Source organism: Trifolium pratense, linkage group LG1 (assembly GCF_020283565.1).
Source record: "Trifolium pratense cultivar HEN17-A07 linkage group LG1, ARS_RC_1.1, whole genome shotgun sequence".
Taxonomy (NCBI): Eukaryota; Viridiplantae; Streptophyta; class Magnoliopsida; order Fabales; family Fabaceae; genus Trifolium; species Trifolium pratense.
In genome coordinates, this window is record NC_060059.1 from 38,262,998 (window position 1) to 38,287,796 (window position 24,799).

Sequence of the window (24,799 nt, forward strand, 5' to 3'; positions counted from 1 at the left end):
ACTGTAGTGGATATAATATTTTTTGGTATTAATTATTCAATATTATAATCTTAGTGGATATAAACATTCAATTAATTGATAGTACCTTTAATTTTTTTTAGTGGATATAATCTTCTTATTTGAGACATTCATCACCCTAAATTAAACATATCTTTCAACGTAATTGTGGATATAATCTTCTTATTTGAGACATTCATCACCTTAAATTAAACATATCTTTCAGCGTAATTTAAACATTCAATCATCACATTATTATAAGAGACCACAAAATCTTTTGTTTGATTCAACTCACACAAGTGAATATGGATCCTCTCGTGGCACATTATTTCCTCAAGTTTTTTTCCACTTGGGAGAATTTGTTCTCGATGCTCTCATAACTTAACTTAATACTTCCTCCGGTCCTTTTTATAAGGAACAATTTGAAAAAAGAAAAAAAATTGGTCCTTTTTATAAGAAGCAATCATCAAATTTATTCTTACAATTTCATTTCTACCCTTATTAAATTGCATCAAATTAATCCATTTCAAAGTTATGTATTAATTAGAGTGACATATTCCCTATATTACAATAGACAATAATAAATTAATACACCGAGGCTAATTTTGGAATAGATTGTAAAATTTTAGAAATTTTAATAAGAAGGATAAGGTTTCTTGGTCCGTGTTTTTTCCAAATTATTCGTTATAAAAAGAACCGGAGGGAGTAGTTAACCTCGTACGCAAGGATATTAGTGTTCTCATAACTTAACTTAATAGTTAACCTCGTGATTATGCATGACCCATTCAACTCAGTGGTCAACCGAACCCATATTTTATCGTAACTCGTTCAAGTTTATGTCTAATTCAAACTAATCCATTTAAACTCAAAGCTCATGTTCAATTTGTAACTTTAAATTCATGCACCGCAAACCCAACCCGTTTTAGTATTTTTTTTTTATAATACATTTTAAAAAATCATGTTTTTTTTTTACGGTAAAAAAATAATTTAAATTTCATGATATATTTGAAGTGTTCAATTTAAATCCAAGTGTTTAAATTTTACTTAAAATTTAATCTAAAATTTGTAATTTGAAATTTTCATTTGATGAAATCTTAATGTGAGTTTTGTCAGAAGAGTAGTTTGAAAAGTTAACATGCCATAAACACTAGTAGTTTATTGGAGAAAAACAATTATAAAGAGCTGATATTCTTAAAAAAATAACCGAGACAAAAAAGAACACAAAAGGAACATCTATTACAAGAAGATCATTATCGACACATTATGTGCGCAGCTCATTCAACAAGGGACGGATAACCTATTGTATATTTATGGAGATTCATATACCTCAGCAAATTCAGAGATCAAAATTGGGATGTACTACATAACCAAAGAGTTAATATCACACTTAACAAGACCCGAAATGAAGAAGCATTACTAAAATAATCTTATAATTAGCAGAGCCTAATATGTAATTCCTTGATGCATTCAAGCAGAAGACTAGTTAAATAAACTCATCCACTATATTAACTTCCCAATCTAATCAATTGAACATTAAGATATAAATTTATGAAAACAACATCAAGTCTTTTAGGAGCAAAAACCCTACATAATATAGAATACAGTATATTAATCCAGATATATGTATGCAGTCATATTGCAAAATCCAAATACCAAGTTTATCTCCAACGATAAAATGGTTTCACGGGTCAATAGAAGTACATGGACTGGACCATGACAAGGCGAATCACCAGTTCTAAGAACCTTGTTTAGCTGGCCTATAAGGTACAACTGATCTGCAAAAGCTAATCCATAGCATCCAATTGATTCAAAGGATTACCACAAAAGCTTATTATGATGGCACTGCAAATTTAAAAACAAAAAACGGTCAAAAAATTGAAGGCAGAGAACCACAAAAGGTTACAAAACACAGTCCCGAGGAGGAAGTAAAGGATACAGACGTTCCTAGAAAGGGTGAATGTGCATGGAAAATTCTACATTGACATAAATAGATGAAGATGATCAAAGGCTTTTAGAAACAAATAAAGAACAATTGCCACTTGTAAAAAAATTATTACTGATAGACATGAGAGAAAAAATTATAATCCAATTTAGAAGGAAAACTGTAGAATGGGAAACATTGTTAAGTAATTGAGACCCAGCCCCTTAACAATACTAGAATAGAATACATGCAACTGATTGGTTAAGGATTTGAATTTTTCAAAATGCATTTTCATGGTGAAGGATGCAAACAATATTAAATAACCACTACAAGAAATAGAATGAATGTGCCTAAAAAGAGAAACAGAATGAATAGATAAGGAAGAACATACTGTAGGTAGATGTATCAATCTGCTCAGGAAGCTGTTTTATATCCACCTCAAACCGGGACTGAACCTGGAATACACAACAAATGAAAGATGTAAATGCCAGTTGATCTGGAAGACTGGAACCAATATTCTGAATGATGACAGCAAGGCAAAATGCTCAGCCATGAATTATGGCAGATGGCGTTGCAGTAAATGGACGCATGATAGACATGTTGAAATAAAAATATATACGTCTGCATAATATAAAAAATACAACTACAACTTATTTCATGTTCTAGACAAAACTTGGGGTAATAAACAGTTGTCATCATTACAAATCAAGTATACCATGGGAAAACAGGGACATGCAGAGGGTGGATATTATTATGGATTTTCTGGATTAAGGTGGAAAAGTAAAGAACAATGTGGATAATGGGTAACACAATGACTCGTTGAGTAGGTAATGCTGGAGATAATAAAACAGGTTTTGGTTCAACAATAAAACAAACTGCATAAGGAAACTCTAATAATCTTGATGAAGGACAGCCAACTGCCATTGCACCAACATCAATAACCCGCGATGCCATGAATCAACTCTTATGGCATGATGAGTGATTTACACTGAACCATGGCACTACCATGACTGCTTTCTAATGATACTGAACAAATAAGACAAAAAAAGATACACAATTGTCTTACATTATTGAGAACATCAACATCGCTTGAACATGAAACAAATGTAATTGCAAGGCCTTTGGTGCCAAACCTTCCAGCTCGGCCAACCTGTTTAAAATTTCATCCAGAATGAGGTAACAATTAATGACTCTGGACTATAATATAGAGATATTAAAACTAATTTTTACAATCAAACTAGAAAAAGTTAAGATCATCTAAATCATACCCTGTGCAAGTATGTGTCTGCAGAGTCAGGCATGTCATAGTTTATCACTATATTCACACGTTCAATGTCAATTCCCCTGCCAACTAAATCTGTTGCTACAAGAATTCTTGTATGGCCCTCCTTAAAACCTTTATACCGCTTCAACCTGCACAAGACGTTGTTCAAGATAAAGCACAACTTAATTTTCCACTTCTTTTTTGTTACAAATTTAGGATTGGTACACAAAAAAGCAAACAGAACACCGAATCGGTTGATTGACCTATGCTGGTGAAACAAAAGGCTGCAGTATAAACAGTAACAGAGTAGCCAAAACAAATTGCAGTTCAAAATTCAAATCAAGACAAGCAGGTGACCAGTACTGTAGCATATCCAGGAATCAGTAATGGCTTTAAATTTACATTTATCACATAAATTAGTGAGATCATGTTACAATCATTGTGTATTCGTGTATGAAAGATTCCATACAAAAATATCCAAGTAACATATCAATCACAAGTACTATAGTACAATCTAACGTAAGAATCAGTTGTTTCCTACATTCTTTATAGTATGCAAATTACATGTGAACCTGGATAATTGATAGAAACATTGAATCACTGGTCTTTAAAAAATTCAATAAACTGATCCTTTATTTTTTACATTTATCCAACACAATATGCGGCAGGAAATATAACCATAGCAGATAATGTTAACATAATGCTCATGATAGCCACATGATTTCTCTAATATAATTCAATTAGAACCAAAAAAGAAAATTATGGGTTATTAAATCATCAATTAAATGTCGAGGAAGACAAGATGCAACATAATACAAACCTTTCTTCCTGGGACATTCCAGAATGAATGCATATGGATGGAAAATTGCATTCCACAAGTAGTTTGTCCAGCTCAGCTGCTCTGCTGACACTTTTCACAAAGATCACAACTTGATTGAAGTCCAGTGCATCAAGAAGATCATTCAACTTTCGGTTCTTCTCCTCCTCCTTCAATTTGATGTAGTGCTGTCATTTCAATAACCAAGGTAAGCAACAAAACTCACAAATTATTACAGAAAACATGAATGAATAAAACATTTGAATAGCAAAAGACCCACCTGAACAAGACCATGAAGGGTCAACTTTGCTTCGTCATCAACATAAATTTCCATTGGCTGAAAGGAACAATGTCACAGTAAATCATATTAGGAGCCTTCCTCAAGATATTGGAATCCAGAACAAAATCAATGACGGATGCAGATCCCTGAATCACATTTCTGATCCATTTATGTTGTCTCCTTGCTGATGCTCTTTATAGTCAGCCCAAGCAAGAAACGCCAACACTTAATTAACACTAACAACACCGCCACCAACATACCCAGAATACATTAACAACTCTCCCCTCAAAAGTGAAAACTAGACAGTATTCTAAGTTGTGAAAAGTGGAAACCCATATCAGACAAAAGGTTAATTGACACAAAACTAACTTTCAACATCAAATAAAAGAATGAAAAATATGGAAGGAGAAGAACCACAGCCACAATCAGGAGCTTATCTAAAACATGTCCATTTGGAACTTCCAAACCCAGCCAACAATCAACCACACTCCATCCCACAAGCTGTTCCAACAAAAACTGTTTGAATTAAAAAGGCACTACCCAAACTGAACCCCTAATATCAAAAGTAAATGTTGATGAAACCATGGCACTCTAAATATCTAAATCTCGGGAAACGTGGGTATCGTGAAAAAGAGACTTCAAATAAGTAATACTGGCCAGAGGACATTACATCTTGCATAAACTTCTTGCAGACTGGGCGAATTTCCTTGCTGAGTGTTGCAGAAAACATCATAACTTGCTTATCGTGGGGAGTCATCTTGAAAATATCTTGCACATCTTTCCTCATGTCTGGAGAAATCATAATGAAGACCATGAAAACCATGAAATCATAAAACAATGAATCAAGTCAGAAGAACTACTGGTCATCAATTAAACATACCCAGTGATTCCAGCATCTTGTCGCATTCATCCAAAATGAAATGCCTAACATTCTTCAAAGAAAGGTCCTTATCCCTGGCCAATGCTAGTATTCTTCCAGGTGTACCAACGACAATATGAGGGCATTCATTTTTCAGCAGATCCTTGTGAACTTTAATGTTGACACCACCATAAAAGACAGCAACCTTGAGATCAGGCAAGTAGGTGCTGAACCTTTCAAACTCATGGCATATCTACGGGAAAGAGATTGAACAAATATCTTAAGTTAGAAGCTACACAAATATGAAATTCCATTAGCTTTCATTTATTGAACCCTGAATAAATACCTGGTATGCTAATTCCCTTGTATGACACAGAACAAGAGCAGAAACTTGGCCTGGAACAGGATCAATCTGCTGCAAAGTTGATAGAACAAAAACAGCAGTTTTTCCCATTCCAGACTTTGCTTGGCATAATACATCCATTCCAAGAATTGCTTGAGGTATGCACTCGTGTTGCACTGGTGATGAAGCAAAGAAAATGGGGGGCGGAGAAACCAGTGATCAGTATAAAATAAACCTTTCTGGCCCTTAATTTGATTTGATAGAGTTACCAAATGACAATAGTTCTCCAAAACAAGAGAATAATAGATGTATTACCTGCAAAATAAAAAAATAAAAAAATAGCCAAGTTCAGTGAAATTGGATTTTAATAAATAGCATCAGGAAACAAACACCACTGGAAGAATGATAACTTGTCAGATGTCAGATAGACAAGTTAAGAAATCTTGCAACAAGGATGGATCAAAAAATCTGTTTTAAAATCTTCGAACTAAAAACTTGTTTCAACAATAGATCCTGATAGAGCGAATGGGAAGAAAAAAAGACAGGACATAAATTAAGAAAAAATCACACAAGACAGAGACAAAGATAAATAGACAAAATGGAAATGAAGAAAAAATGCAGGTGTCAACAATTCTACTCTAAACCAAAAATATCATTTAAAACAATAACTACATATAAGGGTGTAGATAATTTGCCTTCAGAAGGATGCTCAAATCCTGAGTCCACAATAGCCCGAAGAAGCTCTGGCTTTAGAAGAAAGTCTCTGAATCCTGAACTGTGGATCCCAACATAGCCCCTGAAAAAGCCAAAATAAACATTAAATACATAAATAAATCAGAACATAACAAAAATACACAACATCAAATTCAATTCCACCAAAATGAAAACGTTGACACATTCAAGTATTCAACAAACAACAAAAAGGAGCAACTTCACATGCCCAACTTTATCATCAGTAAAACAAAATAAGCTGAATTTATTTTTCTCATGTGGTTCAAAAAAATAACAGGCAAGACTACAACTTCACCCCCAAAAAAATCAAATAAAAAAATATCATGGCCCTGTTTGGATAAGCAACTCAATTTGCAGCTTATAGCAGAAGGGCTTATGTATAAGCTATTTCTATAACAAAAGATAAAATTAAATTGTTTTCATATAAGCTTTTTTCATAAGCTATCTTGGAGAGCTTATGAAAATAAGCTGAAAAAAGATTATGAACATGTCATAAGCTGTTTACATAGATTCTCTCAAACAGTCTCGGAAGTAAGTAAATAAACTCAAATAGCCAATCCAAACAGACCCTATGTGTTTACAAATTATAATTTATCTTACATAATATAAACAATACAAAATTCAACACAAAATCTCAATATTTCAAATTAATAAACCCTAGCTCGGCATTCAATACTGGCATTATATCAAGAGAAATCAAATCAATAATCAAATAATAGTTTAGTAGTAGAATAGAAGCAATAGAAAACTCACTTCTTCCCAGATTCACCATTAACTTTAGTTCCAACGGAATCAGGAGCTTTATCATCTTCCTCTTCGTAATCAAGAAGTTCTTCCTCGTATGCTTCTTCCTTTGTTTCACCCATTATCTGCAAATCAAACAGTGTTAATTGAACCGAATTTTAAAAATCAAGCTAGGGATTAATCAAACATAAACAAGTAGAGAGAGAGTAGATGAGTGAATACCTGCGAGAAGATGGAATTGGAGAAAGGTGACGAAGTGAAGGTTTGTTAGGGTTAGGGTTCCGATGAGTCTGCAAAAATCAAATTTGGGGGAAAAGTATCGGAGAGAAGAGAATGAAACTGTGACGTTTTATATAGGCAACGCACACGTGTGTGACTGTGTGTGTACTCTTTTGCTTTACAAAGTTACAAAACCTATCAAAACACAAAAGATTACGTAATAATTTTTTTGACTAAAAGATTTATAATTATTTTTTTTGACGAAGATTTATACTAATTTATTTTCAATTTTTAGTTGTACGATTTTATTTTTTCAACAATTTTAGAAGAATGCATTATGCATTTGTTTTTTTCTTATAAAAAAATGTTAAATATATTTTTGATCTATAAAATTATTAAATTTTGTTTCTTTGTTCCTATAAAAACAAGTGACATTTTTTAATTTATATAAAAAAATGGAAATTTGTACATGTTTAAAATATAATTTTGTACCAATATAAAAAAAAATAGAATTTTGTACGGTTTGATTCCCCACAACTACAATCGGAAGAGGATTGGATTATTCCTGACATTTAAAATTTGTCATCCCAATTGTAGGCTTTGCCTTATACATTAGGCTGATTTATGTTATTAACTCGGATAATGTGAGACTGTTTGCAGATTCATCCTTATTAATTTTTAACGACTATTAAATGGATGAATATCGTTATTTTTTAGTCAAAAAGCGATTGCTATGTTGCCACTACAAACAATAATAATAAATCAAGAATAATAGTCGTCGTGATCAAGAATATATAGAAATTTTCAATATATATAATATTAGAGAAATTAAATTGTATCTGTTATGTTTTAGCGAATATAAAATTTACGATTAAAATTGAAAATTTATATCATATAAATAATTGATGTAAAATTTATAGAGATTTAAAATTATTTGATACATTTTACATGTTATTAAAACCCACCAAAGTTAACGATTTATGTATTTTTACCCTCCAATAAAAATTTAAAAAATTATCATGCTCCATTCCAATAATTAAGTCTAGCTCCCCACTGAACTCAATGTCCACTTTCTTGCACTCCACATAATCACATTCACCGTGGACAAGTGATCTTCTGAATACGGATTTTACAAAATTTACCGTTAAATTGAAAGTTTATATCATATAGATCATCCGTAAAAAAAATTAGAAAAATTAAAAATTATTTGATATGTTATTGAGAACCATAAAAATTTACGATAGTTAAGTTCACTCGTAGTCTTCGTGAAACAAAAATCAGGTGGCAGGTTCTTTGAGGAAGATTAATTTCTTAATCAATGTATTTGAATTCCTAATTTTTTTATATATTTCTTCGGGTTGTATTTCTCGACTTACTAACTTATAATGATGATACTTCCTCTAGTCTTTTTTTTTTTTTGGTTACATCCCCTAGTCTTTAATATAAGAGAAAATTGACACATCAATTTTTCAATATATCTAAAAAATGAATTTCTTCTTATATTAAGGATCGGAGGGAGTACTCTTTTTTCCAGAAAAAAAAAAAAAGATTTTTGTATGGGAAATTTATAGAACCAACAATAGTATTGCATATTCTATAGTAATTTTATTTGCCAAACTTTAAATTTCTGAAAATTTTAATCAAGTTTCTACTTTTTGTTTTGTTTAAGGATTCAAGTTTCTACTTTATATAACAAGAGTCTAACTTCTAATAATGACCAAATTCATACTCCCCCCTTCCTTTTTTAAGTTTATTTTTAGAATAGTACATCATATTAATGAAGTGTATTTTGTATATTTTTTTTTCTTTCTATTATACCCTCATTTCAATACACCAATAAATTTATATTTTTTATACACACTTTATCTTTTCAGTAAATTTAATATATTATGTACAAAAAATTTAAATTAATTTTATGTTATGTAAAAAAAAAAAAACTTTAGTTTTTCAAATATATAGCATTAATTTTGTCAAAAAAATAATATAGCATTAATTAGTTTTATTGAAAAGATAAAAGTAATTGAGAAAAGGGTATAATGGACAAATCGTGCCCTTAAAATACCAACACGATAGTTAAATAAAAACTTTAAATTCGCACTCATAAGACACTTAAAAAGGAACGGAAGAAGTAGTTTATACAATTAAGGGAGAGGTCTCGGCAATTAAGTGCGAAAAGCAATTCCCATTTGGGTTTTTCTTCTCACACCCCTCCATTTATCTATACTATATATAAAGTAAAGAGGATACATGAGTTTTTGTGTGAACTTTTCATAATCTATATCTATTTTATACTTCTATATCTATTCTATACTATATCTATACTATATATAAAGAGAATACATGAGTTTTGGTGTGAACTTTTCATAATACCAATAATACCCTTGATTTTTTTTAGTAGCAACAAAAAAATTTATTAACAAACTCACCATAACATAAGGCACATCTTTTTTTAGCACAAAAATCTTTTATTAACAAACTCACCATATATATTTTTTTTTTTTTTACATAAGTTAGACACAAGCAGGCGCGGCTGACCCACCAGTAATAATAAAATAGATTATAGATTAAACAAAATAGCAACAAAACATATGAATATGATCAACTAAGCAATCTATTCGACAACATATTCATATACGCGGGACCATTATTTCACTAAAACATAAAAAAATTTGGATAAATAAGTTTTACAAGGAATAACAAAATAGTTTAACTTATATTTTACGCGGGACCATTATTTCATTTAGACATAAAAATTTGGATAAAAAGGTTTTAGAAAGAATAACACAATACTTTCATTTATATTTTAACAATAACAAATTTTTTTAGTATTTTATTCTAAATAAAATTTCTTCATTAATATAATAAAAAACTTAAATATCGAATAAAAGTCAACGAACCCGTGCTATTGCGCGAGTCTTTAAACTAGTTTATGTTTATAATATTATAAGAATCATTTTCACTAATTATTTTTTTTAAAAAAATGAATGAATTAAATATGAATTTTTAATATTTTAGCGCTCATAAATTCATATTTAATTTTTTTTAATAGATAGACGAAACGACAAAGTTACAAGTCATAGCTCAACTAACAAAAAAATTGCCGAAAATTGTTAAATCGAATCGACAAAGTTACAATTCATACACCATCTTGCTTTCTTGATTAATTGCACTACTATATATAAAATAAAATAATGTCGGGCAAAAGATTCCGTCTTTGTAATAACCGATCCAACTGAAAAATCAACCACCGTCAAGATGCATACACCGTCTCAAGATACATACTTCGACTTTTTGCTAACTGTAATAACTAAAAGTCTGTTAGACGACAATGAAACCAAAAGTTTGTTAGATGATAACGACCTATATAAAGAATCTCCTCCCCTTATTTTAAAATTGCGCGCTTCATTTTAGAAATGATTTCACGCACCAAACTGTTCTTCCATCTGACTTTTAGTTGTCAAGGCACAACGCTAGGCGACTTAATAGCCAAGAAAACTAACATAGAGTCACTCTTAATCCACAACTGATTTCGCTGCCTATCAAATGCACATCCAATAGCAAGAATGACTCTCTTTAGCTCAGCAAAAAGAGCATTGTTGATACCTAAACTCAATGCAAAACAGCCAACGGATTCACCCTGTAGTTTTTAAAAATACCTGCACAAGCATCCGAGCCAGGATTCCCTAAAAATGCACCATCACTTTAACCGACTGTGCAATGGAGGAATCCAAAAAACTTCAAGGATTTTAGGAGCTTTGGGTTGATGAATGTCAATCTTAAGATGAGACCAAATTTAGTCTCAAATATTACTAAATAAAATTATAATATTATGATTTAGTTGCAACTAAAAGTTTATTTTTACAATAGTCAACACAAATTCATTTAGGGCAGCACCGCCAAAAGTGTTCTAATGTATAAAAGCTTAAACCTTTATTCATCTAACAATTATGACATAATCAACACAAAATCAACACAAATCCTTTATTTTTGACATAATTAAATATATAAGCTATAAGTTAACTTATTGGTCTCGACAATCATAGTTAATTCAAATATCTCTTCATGAACTGACTCATTTGGTTTTGAAGCAACCTAGTTGCATCAGATTCAGGATAAAAAACATGAAAAACATGTTTCTCTTCTTCAGCTTCGACAACCTTAACAACTCTCACTCCTTTCTTCTTCACAAATTCAGCATACATAACACCTCTTTCCTTCAAAAAATCCTTACCAGCAACATAAACCTCAATAGCAGGAAACTTCAACCAAATACTCTCAGAAACCTCATCTTTCTCAAAATTACAACCATAAAAATCGCGGTTCGAATCTTCAGGCAAACTCAATTTCCAAAACATATCATTCATTCTAACTTCTTCAAAACCTTCTTCCTCCATCTCTTTCTCAGTCCTTTTCTCACTCCCAAAATAAGGATGAATAAGCATAACCCCTTTAATTTTCACAGGACAAAACCCATTATTTTGAACAGCTTTAACAGCAACATAATGTGAAATGTTACCACCAGCACTATCACCAGAAAGAAACACATTTGATAAATCAGCATGTCGTAGAAAAGGTTCAATTTTTACATTTTCATAAATCCATTCAAGAGAAGAGTAACAATCTACATAAGCAGTTGGAAGACGGTGCTCTGGCGCTAACCGGTAATCAACAGAGACAACAATGGATTGTGTTGCAACTGAGAAATCTCCGAGGAACGTGTGGTAACCGAGCCATGTTGTTGAACCAATGCAGAAGCCACCACCATGGAAATAAACTAGGAGGGGTAGGTGTTTTTTTGGGGGAATATTATTGGGAATGAAGATTCTTCCTGTGATGGGTTTTGATGAGTCAATGATTATGTCTTTTGATTTGTATTTTTTTGATGAATCTAATGATGGTGGTGATATTTCTGGATTGAAACGTTTCACTGTTCCATCTGAGAACACTTGAAGAAACTCTGGTGCTTCTGCTATTAAGGACATTTTGTTTTTTTAGGTAGTGAAATTATGAGTCTATGTATGATGAATTATGAACTGTGTTATATACATGAGTTGAAAGAATTATTAAAATAGTTTATGTTTTGTTTATTATTGAGACATTCTTGGTGTTTGCTGTTCATTCTTGTTTGGTTGGTCATGTAAATCTTGCAATTGTTTGTAGCATTTTTTATTTATTTAAAGTTATTGTGTTTTTTTGATGATGAAACAAGAAATGAGTAAAAAAAAAATTGGAAAACATGAAACGCGCCAGGTAGGGGTCGAACCTACGACTTTCTGCTTAGGAAACAGACGCTCTATCCACTGAGCTACAGGCGCTTGTTGTGTTTTGTTATCGCACGTGACGTACATAATTATTATTATTACTTTTGTGTTGGAAAAATATTAAGAATCTTAAATAGAGTTCTATTTCTATCTATATTAACCTTTTATATAAATAATAATTCATATACACAGTACAGTATAATTTTAGTTTATATTCTAATAAATGTTTATTTCACATGATTTTGAGAAAAAAAAATGGTGAAAAATAATATTACTTGAGTTACATTTCCCAATGCATTTATTAATTTTAATAGGAGTTGATCTTACCTGGATCAAACAGTCAGTTGGCCAGCAATTATGTTCGTAGTTGAGCAATCCACGAAAGAAGGGGTTGTACCTGCAGGCGCTCTAATGCTTAAGTCAGTTCAGAGAACAACGATACATGTTAGAAAGTGGCAAAGAATAGAATACCCAACTCTCATGTAGAGGAGGGTTTATATAGTGCCCCCAACGCTAGGCCAAATGTCTCCATTATGGGCCGAATTAATCCACCCATAATGGACGACTGCCAGGGTTTCTTCTTGAATGATGGATAAACAGTTCACCCCCATGCCTGGGGTCAAAGCCGCTCCACTTATCAAGGAGCACGTGGTCCACATGCGTGTTTGCCCTAAGTGGATTAGGGCAGGCTCCTTTGGCTCGACGCTGAGCCAGCCTCAGGCTCAATCCAGATCAAGAGTATTTTTCAACAATTTTATTCTCTTGCTCCGACCAAACAACAATTATTGTTTTTTTTGTCAATAAAAATTTTAAGTGAGGTGGATTCCAAATACTCACTAAAACATGACAAAACTCAAAATTCAAAGAGTGTTTACAAATATACTTACTAATTATCCACTAAAAAATTCTCGCATCGACAACGGAAATTGAAATTCACGCTCTTACATTGCATAAATCAACTTCTCACCAACTTAATCAACCTTCGGCTAAAAAAAAAAATTTATCTCACAAATGTTTTCAAAGAACTAGGGATCCATTTGAATTAGCTTATTTTTTAGCTTATGTAAACAACTTATGCAATATAAATTAGGTTTTATGCTATTTTATAAGTTCACACTAGTGAAAATTGTATTTTTATAAACTATTTTATCATAAACTACCTTGACAAATTTGTAATAATACATAAAAATTACATAAGTTGTTTGCATAAATTCAAAAATAAGTTAATCCCAACTAGCCCTAGTTGTCTCTTTTTCAGGAAAAACATAAAACAAACTGATTGTCCCAAAAGTAGACTGAAATTTTTACTTTTGCATTTTATTATGGTTGCTAATAGGCATTGGAATTTCACCTTTTTTATAGCAAGCGTCCAACACAATTTAAGTTTCAGGTTTGCCCAAGAGAAAAGATCTCGCCTGTATTATTCACACACAAAAAGACCTTGCCTGTTCAGGTACAAAGAGCTAAGCTACCCATGCATAGGAAATATTTTTCTCCAAACAAAATTAGTATATGCATTACAAAATCCCAAACCACCTCTTTTTAACCAAGAGTTTGGTATGAAAATCTAGATTTTATCTACATAAAGCCCACAAATTGTAAGCATATTGGTACAAGCTAGATGCCAATTTAAGAAAGTGCATGACACCTCTATAACTCTGAGGAAAATTTTACATTATTAAAAAAAAGGGAAAAATAATCATGCTGCATTCACTATCATCCGAAACTGTTCCAAAATGGAGGCCAAAATTCCATCCAAATTCATTCCGAGTGTGTTCTCAACATAGAGAAGACAATGTCGGAGAGGACCTATCACAACTCACAAGTTATTGCCATGATCTATTTAGCTACTTTCTCCACAGAAGAGAATCCAGAAACATGAGAAGACGGAGAATCAAACTCTCAGCATCTATCCTGTTATTTTCCTTCAATCCTCTACAAGAGTCTCACTGTTAGGGGCACTATGCATAGGAGGTAATGAGTATATGCTTACAGTTGAGCTTCCACCCCGAATCTCTTTCAAGGTATCCAGTGCTGATGTAGTTAATTTTATGAAAATGTTCTCCATATTTTGGATCTCAGAAAGTTCTTTGGGGACATGCTCGAGTGTCTCTTTTGTTTCATTTGCAGACGTGGAGCCACGCGAAACTTCCTCAAAAACATCACTGGTTGATAAGGATTGACCTAGAGGACCACTTTTGGGGAAAATGATACTTAGCATCACCTCACACTCCTTTACAAGTTTGTTAAGCACATCAATTTTGAAGAACGGTTGGTTCAAGACATCTTGGATAAAAGGTAATCGAAGTAGCGCACCAGTTCGCTTATCATATTTCTTTATTATCTTAACCAAACCTGCACAAAGAATGAGATAGAAGTAAACACAATCATTCTTAACATTCATTATAAAAAAATCCACATAGTCAAAGAAGTCATCTTTCATCTCTAATCTCTATCCTGTTTTATAGAATGTTTGATAAAATTTTAAGTTGGTTGACAAAACCAGCAACAGGTTCTCAATACATAGTGTTCCTATCTGTCGTCTATGTCCTACATACGCTATTATTCCTATCTGAAATTATTGTGTTTAATCATTCACTTCATTTTATGCACCCGCCTATTGACAAGTATACCTCATTCATATATTCAATGAGAAGAGTATTAGTAAAGGCTCAAATTCAGTTTATAAATGCAAAGTCTTTCAGAGCAAAGTTCAATATTTACTCATTTTTTTAACAAAATGTTCACTAGTGTCATCATATCTGCAAAATATTGTAACCAACAGTATCCAATAGAATTATTCAAGAATTATGACTGTATAATCAATGATTTTCTTAGAACTGTCTGACTGTACATTTTAATAGAGTAAATTACCATTACAATCCCTAAAACTGCAACTCATTTTGCAATTTAGTTGTATGGCTTTTCAGTCCTTAAATGATCCAAACTGATTTCTCATTGGCCCTTAATCCTCATATTTTATGTGTCAGAGATTGACACAACAAATTTGAATAATTCAAGAACTAAATCATACACAACTTAAATATGGGATTACATTGCAAGTGAGATGTATTTGGAAAACCAAAATACCATTATATTATGTTCACAAGGCATTATAGGTTACTACCCTATGATGAAAAAGGAATCTGTCTCTTAAAACTCATATCCTATGACAAAAAATTACCTGTGTAGTTAAGTGCACTGTAGTTCTCTAATAAAACCATCTCTCCATGAAAATCCACTATTTCCCTCCCTACTGTCATCAACTCTAAATCAGAATTCTTGGCCCAGGCCACTTTGTCTTGCAATTCCTGCATAGCAAGCATAAGAAACCAATCTTAGAAATGGAAAACGCTAGGTCCATATCTCAAGGAGTAACGTCTTCATGATATGGAAAAATCATTCCAATTGTGAAGAACATGGTGAAAATTGCACAGACATATGGTGATATATGTGTAAGTGTCTGTCACTAGCACTGTTTTTATAAGGGTCTTGCTAACGAGTGCCCCCGGGGCACTCTTTAAGCATTCCATTTAAAGAAACTTTTTATTCAAAAAGTTAAACACTACAATTTCTAATGCGTTGACTTTACGCATTCCGATAAAAATTCTATAAAAAGCTTACTATTTAAGGGCTTAAAGAGTGCCCCAGGCACTATTTAGCATTTGCCTTTTTATAAATACTATTATATACAATATACAATTATATACAAAGCTAAAGTATTCATATTTTATGAATTGAGGATATAAGGTTGGTTTGGTGGCTTAGGGTGGGAGAGTAAAGGATGTTGAGGACTCTGAGCATAATACTAACAATATTAACATCGGCCATTTGAAAAATAATACACGCCAGCTAAAGCTTAAAACACAGTTTACACTGACTTCTAGATATGAAAACTACTTGACTAAAATAAATTTACACCATGAAAAACTGAAGATTATTGTTTAAAAAACTCATAACTATCATAAAGATTATTTCAATACTATAGTGATTCTCAGAACATTTTTCCTTCCAACAACACTCACAAGCCAAACAGAAAAACAAAAAAAGAATGCTAAAATCGAAAGTACAGGTTTATGCCTTCCCTGAATTGCAATATGCTGATCAAGAATAAATAACAACCCATGTTAAAATTCCTCCACATCCCTTCATACTTAACTTAAGGTCATTGCACCCTTATTCAATCCACTCACTAAGTGCATGTTTGTATTTGCACTGAGTTTGTCATAATCACAACTTGCCACAGTGATTTTGGTAAAAAGCCAAAAGCTACAATTTAAGTCCATGTTTGGTATCACATTGATTTTTCCCATAATCACTCGTGATACCAAACATACACTAAAACTTCAACAAAATCACTACCACTTGAATTCATCAATTCAAAACATTTATTAGACATTGGATTTCACATCACAATCATAGGTTATGAAAACTGAAATGGAGTACTAATAATAATAATAACCAATTATTAATGGTTCAAAAAACATATAAAATTAACAAAACTACAATTTTGGTCCCTAATATTCCCTCATAATCACAATTTAACACACATGATCAAAATTCAAAATCATAAAATTTATTTTTTTCAATACACAAACAAATATACCTTCCATTTGATAACATATTCTTCTTCCTTCTCAACAAAAAAACCATTGAATTTCTCAATTTCAACCTCCAACAACTTCAGAAAATCATTAACCTCTTTCGTCACCTCGCCGCCATCCGTGGTGGTTGCACCGTCGTCATCCAAACGACGTCGTTTCGACGAAGAAGAAGAAGAATCTTTAGGATCAATTAGTTTCAACTGTTTCTTAAGATCCTTGTAAGAAAGAAACTTGTCACGCCAATCCGGTAACGTTTGTTCGATCTGATTATTGAGAATCTTCCAGAACTTCATCGCTGAAGAAAGAAAGAATCGATTATTCTGAAAATCGCGTTAACGAAACGCAGTTTTGGTTAATGTTAATGAGAATAATAATTTGGATTAGAAATTATTTTTATTATTAGGAGAAAAATATTTATAGCGCGGATTTAAAAACTTAATAAGGGTGTGTTTGGGTTACGAATTTAGAATATTCTTGTAAAGAGAAAGAGAATAATAATGGAATATACTTTTTGATATTCTTGTTCTTATCTTCTTCAAACCATTTTTATAGGTTTCGTCTTCATTCAGTTGTTCTTGTTGGTTAGCTGCATAGGGAAACAACTATAATGGTGTACTATTTTTCAGTTTTTGCGTGGTTTATTTTTTTTTTTTTTACAATGATGTGGAAATCAAACTCATAACCTACAACATACTACCCAAACTCCTCATTAATAGATCAATTCTAGTGGTTTTTTGTGTGGTGTTTTGTTTTTAAGTTGAAGAGTTAAGTTCAATTTAGTGTAGATTTAATTCATAATAACTTTGATGTCATCAACGTTACGGACCTGAAATCATAAATATTTTAGATATTTCAATATAATCAAATATAGATTTATGTAATTTATTATTTTATACTATTAACATGAATGAGTTTGTTGGCAGATTTGTCTTTTTGTTTTTTTTTTCAATTTTAAATTTGTATAGATCAATTTGAATCAATAAATATCATTTATTATTTTTTATTTTTTATTTTTTTTATTTACAATGATATCGAAACAAGGACTATAACGTACTACCCACTGGTTTAAATATTGTTTATTTTGTAAAAGGAAAATATTTGTTAAAATGGGTTCCAACAATCCTCTAATTGTGTCTATCTCTATCTATCTTTATCGTTAATGGAAAACAAATAGAGCATATATGAATGGAGCCTTCAAAAACTCAGGATCGATTCTGCCGAGATGTTTTGAGTTTGAGCCCTGCTAAGTTTTCTCAGTCTTGGATTGAGACACCATCTCATTATCCTAAATTTTATGGAATAAAAAGAAAAAAAAAATGATGTATCCATGACAATTTAGTACTCCGACTGTTAATAAATAACTATTTTTTTTGTTTTCACCACCAATTCTGACATCAAGTGATTTTAGTGTCATTTCAATCACGCAGTTGCGGGGATCGAACCATGATTTTCCCTACTAAGTCCAGCGTCAATCACCACTGGATCAACTAATGATTGATTATCACTTACCATCATTTTAGCATATAATAAGATGTTAAAACTTTTAAAGAGAATTTGCAGTCCATTTGAATCTCTCACAAAATTCAAAAGATTAATATTTGCAGTCACGCATAGAGAATATCTTATTTACGCCACAAAATAAATTGTTAAAAAAATTGTTAGTTTTGTTTTTTCATAGTGACATTAATTATTTTTTCAAAATACGGTGACATTTGAACTTTAACCAAATAAAGAGTGTGTTTAAACTATTTTTACTTTGTTTGGTTTACAAGTTGAAAATCGACCATACAACTTTTAGCATACTATCAAATCTCTCACCACCGTACCAAACCTAGTGGTTTTTAAAAGTAGTTTTTTACATTTACAATAATGCATATATATATAGTACTATAGTATTTATTGAACTATGACAGATACGCCTGCATATATAGTACTATACTATTTATTTATTGAACTATCACATAAATAGTATTTATAGAAGTAACTTTATAGAGTACTCTTGAAGGTTAATTGAACTATCACATAAATAGTTTCAATTAAGTAGCTCTTCAATCATCTGCATGGTAACAATATCCTCTTCATGATCTATCCCATTTTTCTCAGCATCATCATCATCATCAATAGTACTATTATTAGGTACCGATTCTGCTAATGATGTCACATAATTTGATTCATCATGACCCTCTTGATGTAATTTTTTTCCAAGCTCCACCCTTATGATCCAATTAGAATCAGAATGTGGTCCTGCTCCTTTTTGCCACACTCCTATGTGAGAATTGTCAGTATCAAGCCTCAAACAAGTGAGTGATGGAGATTGTTTTTTGCAACACTTTCTAAGTTTTTTATTGAGGATATCAGAAAGAGCATTTGAAGAGAGGAAATTGGCTTCTTGTGTTTGAATATCTTTTGGTATAGGGAAATTGGTTTTGGCATTTTTGCCATTCATTAAAATGGCTGCTTCATCATATGCTCTTGCTGCTGCCTCTGCTGTCTCAAATGTACCTAGCCATACCCTTCTCTTCCTGTATATAAAAGATGGACAAAATAATCAGAATTCCTAGATAATCCATCATAAGGAAGTTTTAATTATTAAATAACAACATATATAGGTGCATTGCATTAAATTAAACATATATTAAAAAAAATAAAAAATAGTGTTTGAGAAGCAGAATATTTACAGTAATGGGTGACGAATTTCTGAGACCCAAGAGCCCCACTGGCGCTGTCTAACTCCTCTAAACTTGTTACTTTGTACCATTCTTAATGTCTTGTATATGATCTTCAAAGTTTAGAAAGAGAGAAAAAAATAAATGTGGTTGTTGTTTCAAAAGAACTTAGTACAAGTGATGAATGTGGTAGGAAATTAAGAGGTGATAGTACAATGCTAAATGTGGAACTTATAATGAGTTTGTGAATTGTGATAATGCATGCACATTGTGAGACTTATAGATATTGTCGGTAGAAATATTGGTGGGGTGTAGAATTGAAGGTGGAAAATTGTTTGAAATAGTCCAATAATAAACATTTCTATAGTCTTTGCATGAATCATGTAATTAAATAATTATGAGGCCGGCTAATACTAAGTGTATTTGATAATACAAAGTAATTAAAAAAAGGTATGAACCAATAGAGTGGAAGAACTTGTCATGTTTTATAAGTGACAAATGTTATAATTTGTCCTTTATTTTCAATGATGTTCATTCCTAACACAATGCAAGATAAAAGTATGTGTGAATACTCTAAATACATTAGGAAAAGTTTAAATTCGTTTAAAGCAAACTTTTTATTTTTACTAGGACATAATAAAATACCATTAATTATATTTTGATTTTTTAAAAGAACCAACGCTTTAGTATTAAAACAAAAAGTTAAAAGGATCGAAGATTAAGAATAGAGTGAAGATGGAGCGTTTTTTAGTTTGATTATTTTAAAATGAATTTAAATTTTAATTATTTTTGCTAAACTAGTGTATTACTATCTCTTTTCTATATAAAAATAACTATATTTCTTGATTAAAATATTATTTACCAAGGATTCTTCAATCTTTATGCTCCTTACTTAACCATTCAAATTGCTTTATCACTCAAAGTAAAATGCCCTCTTCAAATGCTTTGTGATTAGATCATAAGAACTGAGGGATAAAATCCTAGTCAATAATAAAGATTAGTCTTATTAGTTGATGGAAATGAATTTGGATTTTGACATTTTTTTTCAAGGTTTTTAATGGTTAGAATTTCACTTTTTAAGGTGAATAAATGGAAGTACAAGAATTCTAATTTCAGCTTATATGCATAATATATACAATGTTCCTAGCTATCAACTGAGCTATGCGATATGCTGGGGGCCTCTACATTCTATCTTTCTCTTAACTTATTTACAGTAAATGTAAGTGAATATAGAACTTGCAAGTTAATAGTGAAATTCACAAGCACTGTGTATTAAAAAATTGATAAATTGCAAGTTCAAATTCACGCTCCAACATATCAAGGCACTTTATGGTAATGTCATATTTTGAGTTTATAATCTATAAGCTTATATGACAAAAAAAAAGACTTGTTTGGTAAACGTTTTTTAAAAAGAGCTTATAACTTATTTTACTAGCTTATAGTTTATTTTTCAAACGCTATTTCAAGTAGCTTATGAGCTTATAACTTGTCATTTTTTCTTCCAAATTTACCCCTGTCATCGTACTTGAAAAAAAAATAATTAATTAAACTTATCTTTTTATATCATTTCATACTTATAAGCTATAGTTCAGCCGTATTAATTTTATCTAATACTACAAATTCAATCAACTAGTTTATTCGCTATAAGTTGAAAGCTAGCTTATAAATTATTTGCTATAAGTTTATCCGCAATAAGTTAGCATATTTAACTATTCATCGCTCTCTTTTACCAAATATAACCCAAATATTCCTATGGACTTTTTTTAATATATAGAGTGCGTTTGATCCGCTAAAAACCAGGATACTGGACTAGACAACTTTTGTTGTACCCTGTTTGATTTGAAACTGGTTATGGAACTGGACAAATTAGGTAGCAAGGGATAGGAGAAAAACAAGATTTTTTTGTCCCTCACTAAACCACATGACAACTTTTTGTCCACAGTACAATTATAAAAAATACGAAAATACCCATTTTATTTTCGAATATAAAAATATTATTGCCGTATATCTCTTCGTACAGTTTTGTCCTTTCCTGTATTATCTTATTCTGTCTTGTACTGTTCTGTCCAATTTTTGATGTTTTATGAATCAAAACGCACTCATAAGGTATAATTATCTCACAAGTATCATCTCATCTCATGAATATACTTTAGTATTTTCTTTTGATACAAAAGAAAATACTATATGTATAAGTGCATTAAAAGTCACACCTGCACAAGTTTGACATGTCCTCACTAGCTTCCAAAGGTAACTTCAATAAATGCCAAACTCATGGATGGCCTTCCCCTATCCATAAAAGTACGTAACACCAAATGCCGTTCTTTAAAAAAAAGTCGATCCCTTGCCATTTTCTTGCTGCCAAATTCAATACTTCAAAAAAAAAAAAATATACTGTAAGTTAAAAAGAGTCAATTTTATATTTTAATTGGGACAAATTAACCTTTCTATTATAATGAGTCAAAATTAACAGAATGACACATTTATCTCTAATATAAAATGTCAAAAATTAATGTGATTAGTATTATATTTTTTATTTTAGAGGTTGAATTAAGCTGCTAAAAAATTGTAAAGATCAAATTAACCATTTACTCTTAAAAAAAAACATTTTCTTAGGAATGTGCATCCAACAATAAAAATTTATTGTGTCACGTTTCCATGTTTCTCGTCCTCTCTTTAAATAATACTAGTACTCTAAATAAGAGGAAGACAACTTCATTCAGAGTGTGTTATTATAATTAATTGTACCATATTGTTTGACCTACATGTCGTAGATTTTTCGATGGAGATTAATTACTACTAAAGGGTAATAGAAAGTTTTGTTGAGTTTTAAGTATGAGTGGTTAAGTCTCTATGAATAAAAATAATATTAGATTTATAAGATAGGTGACTTATCAATCTAATGTCTTTAAGGTTTTGGTGGAGATGTAGTGTCTCATTCTCTTGTGGTCCTGACACATATAACACGTTATTGTGAGAACTCAGTCTTGTGGTCCTGAAATATTTGACCATTTGTTTCTCCCGAGCTTCCCCAAACTCTCCAACAATTTTATATTTATAAGATAATAAAAAAATTGTACTATTTCTTCCCGTATAAATTTATACTCTTATACTCTCTTTTATGATCTTGAAGTATTTGACCTGTAGTATGGTATTGTTGACTTAATCGAAAAAGTTAATATATTTGATAGTAATATTAAATTTATTGTCAATAATTTTCTTTTTTGAGTTTATTATTCATAATACTTTTTATGAAAGAAAGTTAGATTAGAGAAAGTACACACTATGCAAAATCAAAGAAAATCACTAATTCCATTAGAGTGTGTTTGGATAGATGAATGTTTTGAGGTAGAATAATATTTGGAGGGAATTCAAATTCTTTTGTTTAAATTCTCTTGTTTAGATGATTAATTTGAATTTTTTTCAAAATGATAGAAATTTATGAAATATTTTGTCCAAGTTGAATTTAAGGAATTTTAAACGACACAAAAAAGCTAAGGATTTGAAATTCTTTCCTCCTGTATGTTCCTCCTATATGTTTCAAAATCTTCAAATTGACCCCTAACTTATTTTTAAAATTACAAATTGACCTTTATTTTTTTCAAAAATTGCAAATTGGGCCTTATTTTTAAGTTTTAAATTTAACCCAAAACTTTTTAAATTTACAAAACTGACCCAGAATGTTTACAATAATTTTTTTCTATTATTCTATCAAAATACATACATTTTAAAAATGATGGTAATTAAGATACAATAATTTAAATTGCTTAGAATTATAAATCCTCTAAAATTTCTAATTAATTACTTCATCCAAACACATATGATTAAATATATAATTGGTGTATAAAGCAGGTTACTTGTATTATAATTGGTGTATGGAGCTTGTGTTGCTTACAAAGCATTTGAGGCTTTATTCTTTTTGTATTGTAAGGATTAAGTATTCCTTTGTAATTCTTATAAATACAATATTTTGCTTATAAAAAAAATATGATTAAATATATACGATAAACTTTACCTATAACCTATGCATTGCAAAATTCTAAAATGAAAACCCAAGTCACACGGGTTGCCTATTGCCCTATTGGTTTTATCATTCGTAGTATTTATCTATTGCTTACTTATTGGTTACGATTTTTTTTTGAACCAACTTATTGGTTACGAATTTATTTAAACTAAGGAAAATGTTAAATAATTCTATTTAGGGCATTAGTTAAGGAAATAGATTTAAAAATTTGTGTTGAAAAATGGTGAATTCAATTCTTCAAAAATTTTAAAATCATTGTTTTCATTTCAAAACTACTACTTTTGACTTTGTTAACTAGTGTTGTTAGACCACTTACTAACATGACCTTAAACTAATTAAGGATATATTTTGATAAAGATATATAATCAACTAGTGCTCTTAAGAAAGTGTTCATTTAGAATAGTAACAACAAATTAAGAAAGTGTATTTTTGCATCTTATCTTTCTATTATACCCTAATTTTAATCCACCAATAAATTTCTATTTTTATGCACACACTTTTCCTTTCTAATAAATTTAATATATTATGTACATAAAAAATAAAATTATATATGTTATGTACCAAAAAAAAAATTAAAAAAAACTTTAGTTTTCCAAATATATAGCATTAATTAATTTTATTGAAAAAAATAAAAGTAATTGACAAAGGGTACAATTAACAAATGTATCCTTAAAATACCAAATAGACATTTAAATAGAAATGCTAAATTAGATATAAATGGACAATTAAAAAAAAAAACGGAGGAAGTATTAACCGAATAAAAATGTTGTTGTATGTTGGAAAAATTGGATAAGTTTAAATAAGGATAAAATGGATAAGTTTAAATAAATAAATTGGACGAGTAAACCTATATGTTTAGTTGAATTTTTTTTTTTTTTTTTTAAAAATTGTTACATGTTATCTTTGGGTCCGGTTAAGGTGCATAAGCTTGGGCTTATGCACCATGCATAATTGCTATGCGCGCCCCCAATTGCTATGCCCCCCCCATTTTCTAGCCCCCCAATTTCTAGCCCCCCAATTTCTAGCGCACCCCCCAGGTTTTTTTTTTTTTTTTTAGATTTCTAGCGCACC

The 24,799-nt window shown here is 30.8% G+C and overlaps 4 protein-coding genes and 1 non-coding gene across 5 annotated transcripts; all 5 read right to left on the minus strand.

Annotated features, from left to right (window-relative positions):
- Positions 1-1,263: 1,263 nt before the first annotated feature.
- Positions 1,264-7,353, minus strand: LOC123915149 (DEAD-box ATP-dependent RNA helicase 15). Its single transcript, XM_045966300.1, has 12 exons — positions 7,180-7,353; positions 6,967-7,082; positions 6,177-6,277; positions 5,485-5,657; positions 5,160-5,391; positions 4,950-5,068; positions 4,280-4,336; positions 4,003-4,187; positions 3,187-3,331; positions 2,985-3,068; positions 2,310-2,373; positions 1,264-1,839 (listed from the first exon to the last, which is right to left on the minus strand). Exons 2-12 carry the CDS (start codon positions 7,077-7,079, stop codon positions 1,829-1,831), a joined length of 1,284 nt encoding a protein of 427 aa, XP_045822256.1. The 5' UTR covers positions 7,080-7,082; positions 7,180-7,353; the 3' UTR covers positions 1,264-1,828.
- Positions 7,354-11,129: 3,776 nt separating this feature from the next.
- Positions 11,130-12,174, minus strand: LOC123915158 (probable carboxylesterase 2). The gene has a single exon (XM_045966308.1). The coding sequence runs from the start codon at positions 12,156-12,158 to the stop codon at positions 11,220-11,222; it is 939 nt and encodes a 312-aa protein (XP_045822264.1). The 5' UTR covers positions 12,159-12,174; the 3' UTR covers positions 11,130-11,219.
- A 244-nt stretch (positions 12,175-12,418) lies between these two features.
- On the minus strand, positions 12,419-12,491 carry TRNAR-CCU. Its single transcript has one exon. It is a non-coding gene; the product is annotated as a tRNA-Arg (tRNA).
- Positions 12,492-13,885: 1,394 nt separating this feature from the next.
- Positions 13,886-17,641, minus strand: LOC123915167 (SPX domain-containing protein 2-like). The gene is made up of 4 exons (XM_045966314.1): positions 17,550-17,641; positions 17,044-17,336; positions 15,622-15,748; positions 13,886-14,792 (listed from the first exon to the last, which is right to left on the minus strand). The coding sequence occupies exons 2-4, from the start codon at positions 17,332-17,334 to the stop codon at positions 14,365-14,367; spliced, it is 846 nt and encodes a 281-aa protein (XP_045822270.1). The 5' UTR covers positions 17,335-17,336; positions 17,550-17,641; the 3' UTR covers positions 13,886-14,364.
- Positions 17,642-18,963: 1,322 nt separating this feature from the next.
- Positions 18,964-19,898, minus strand: LOC123915174 (ethylene-responsive transcription factor SHINE 2-like). The gene is made up of 2 exons (XM_045966319.1): positions 19,720-19,898; positions 18,964-19,563 (listed from the first exon to the last, which is right to left on the minus strand). Exons 1-2 carry the CDS (start codon positions 19,797-19,799, stop codon positions 19,074-19,076), a joined length of 570 nt encoding a protein of 189 aa, XP_045822275.1. The 5' UTR covers positions 19,800-19,898; the 3' UTR covers positions 18,964-19,073.
- Between the last annotated feature and the right edge of the window lie 4,901 nt (positions 19,899-24,799).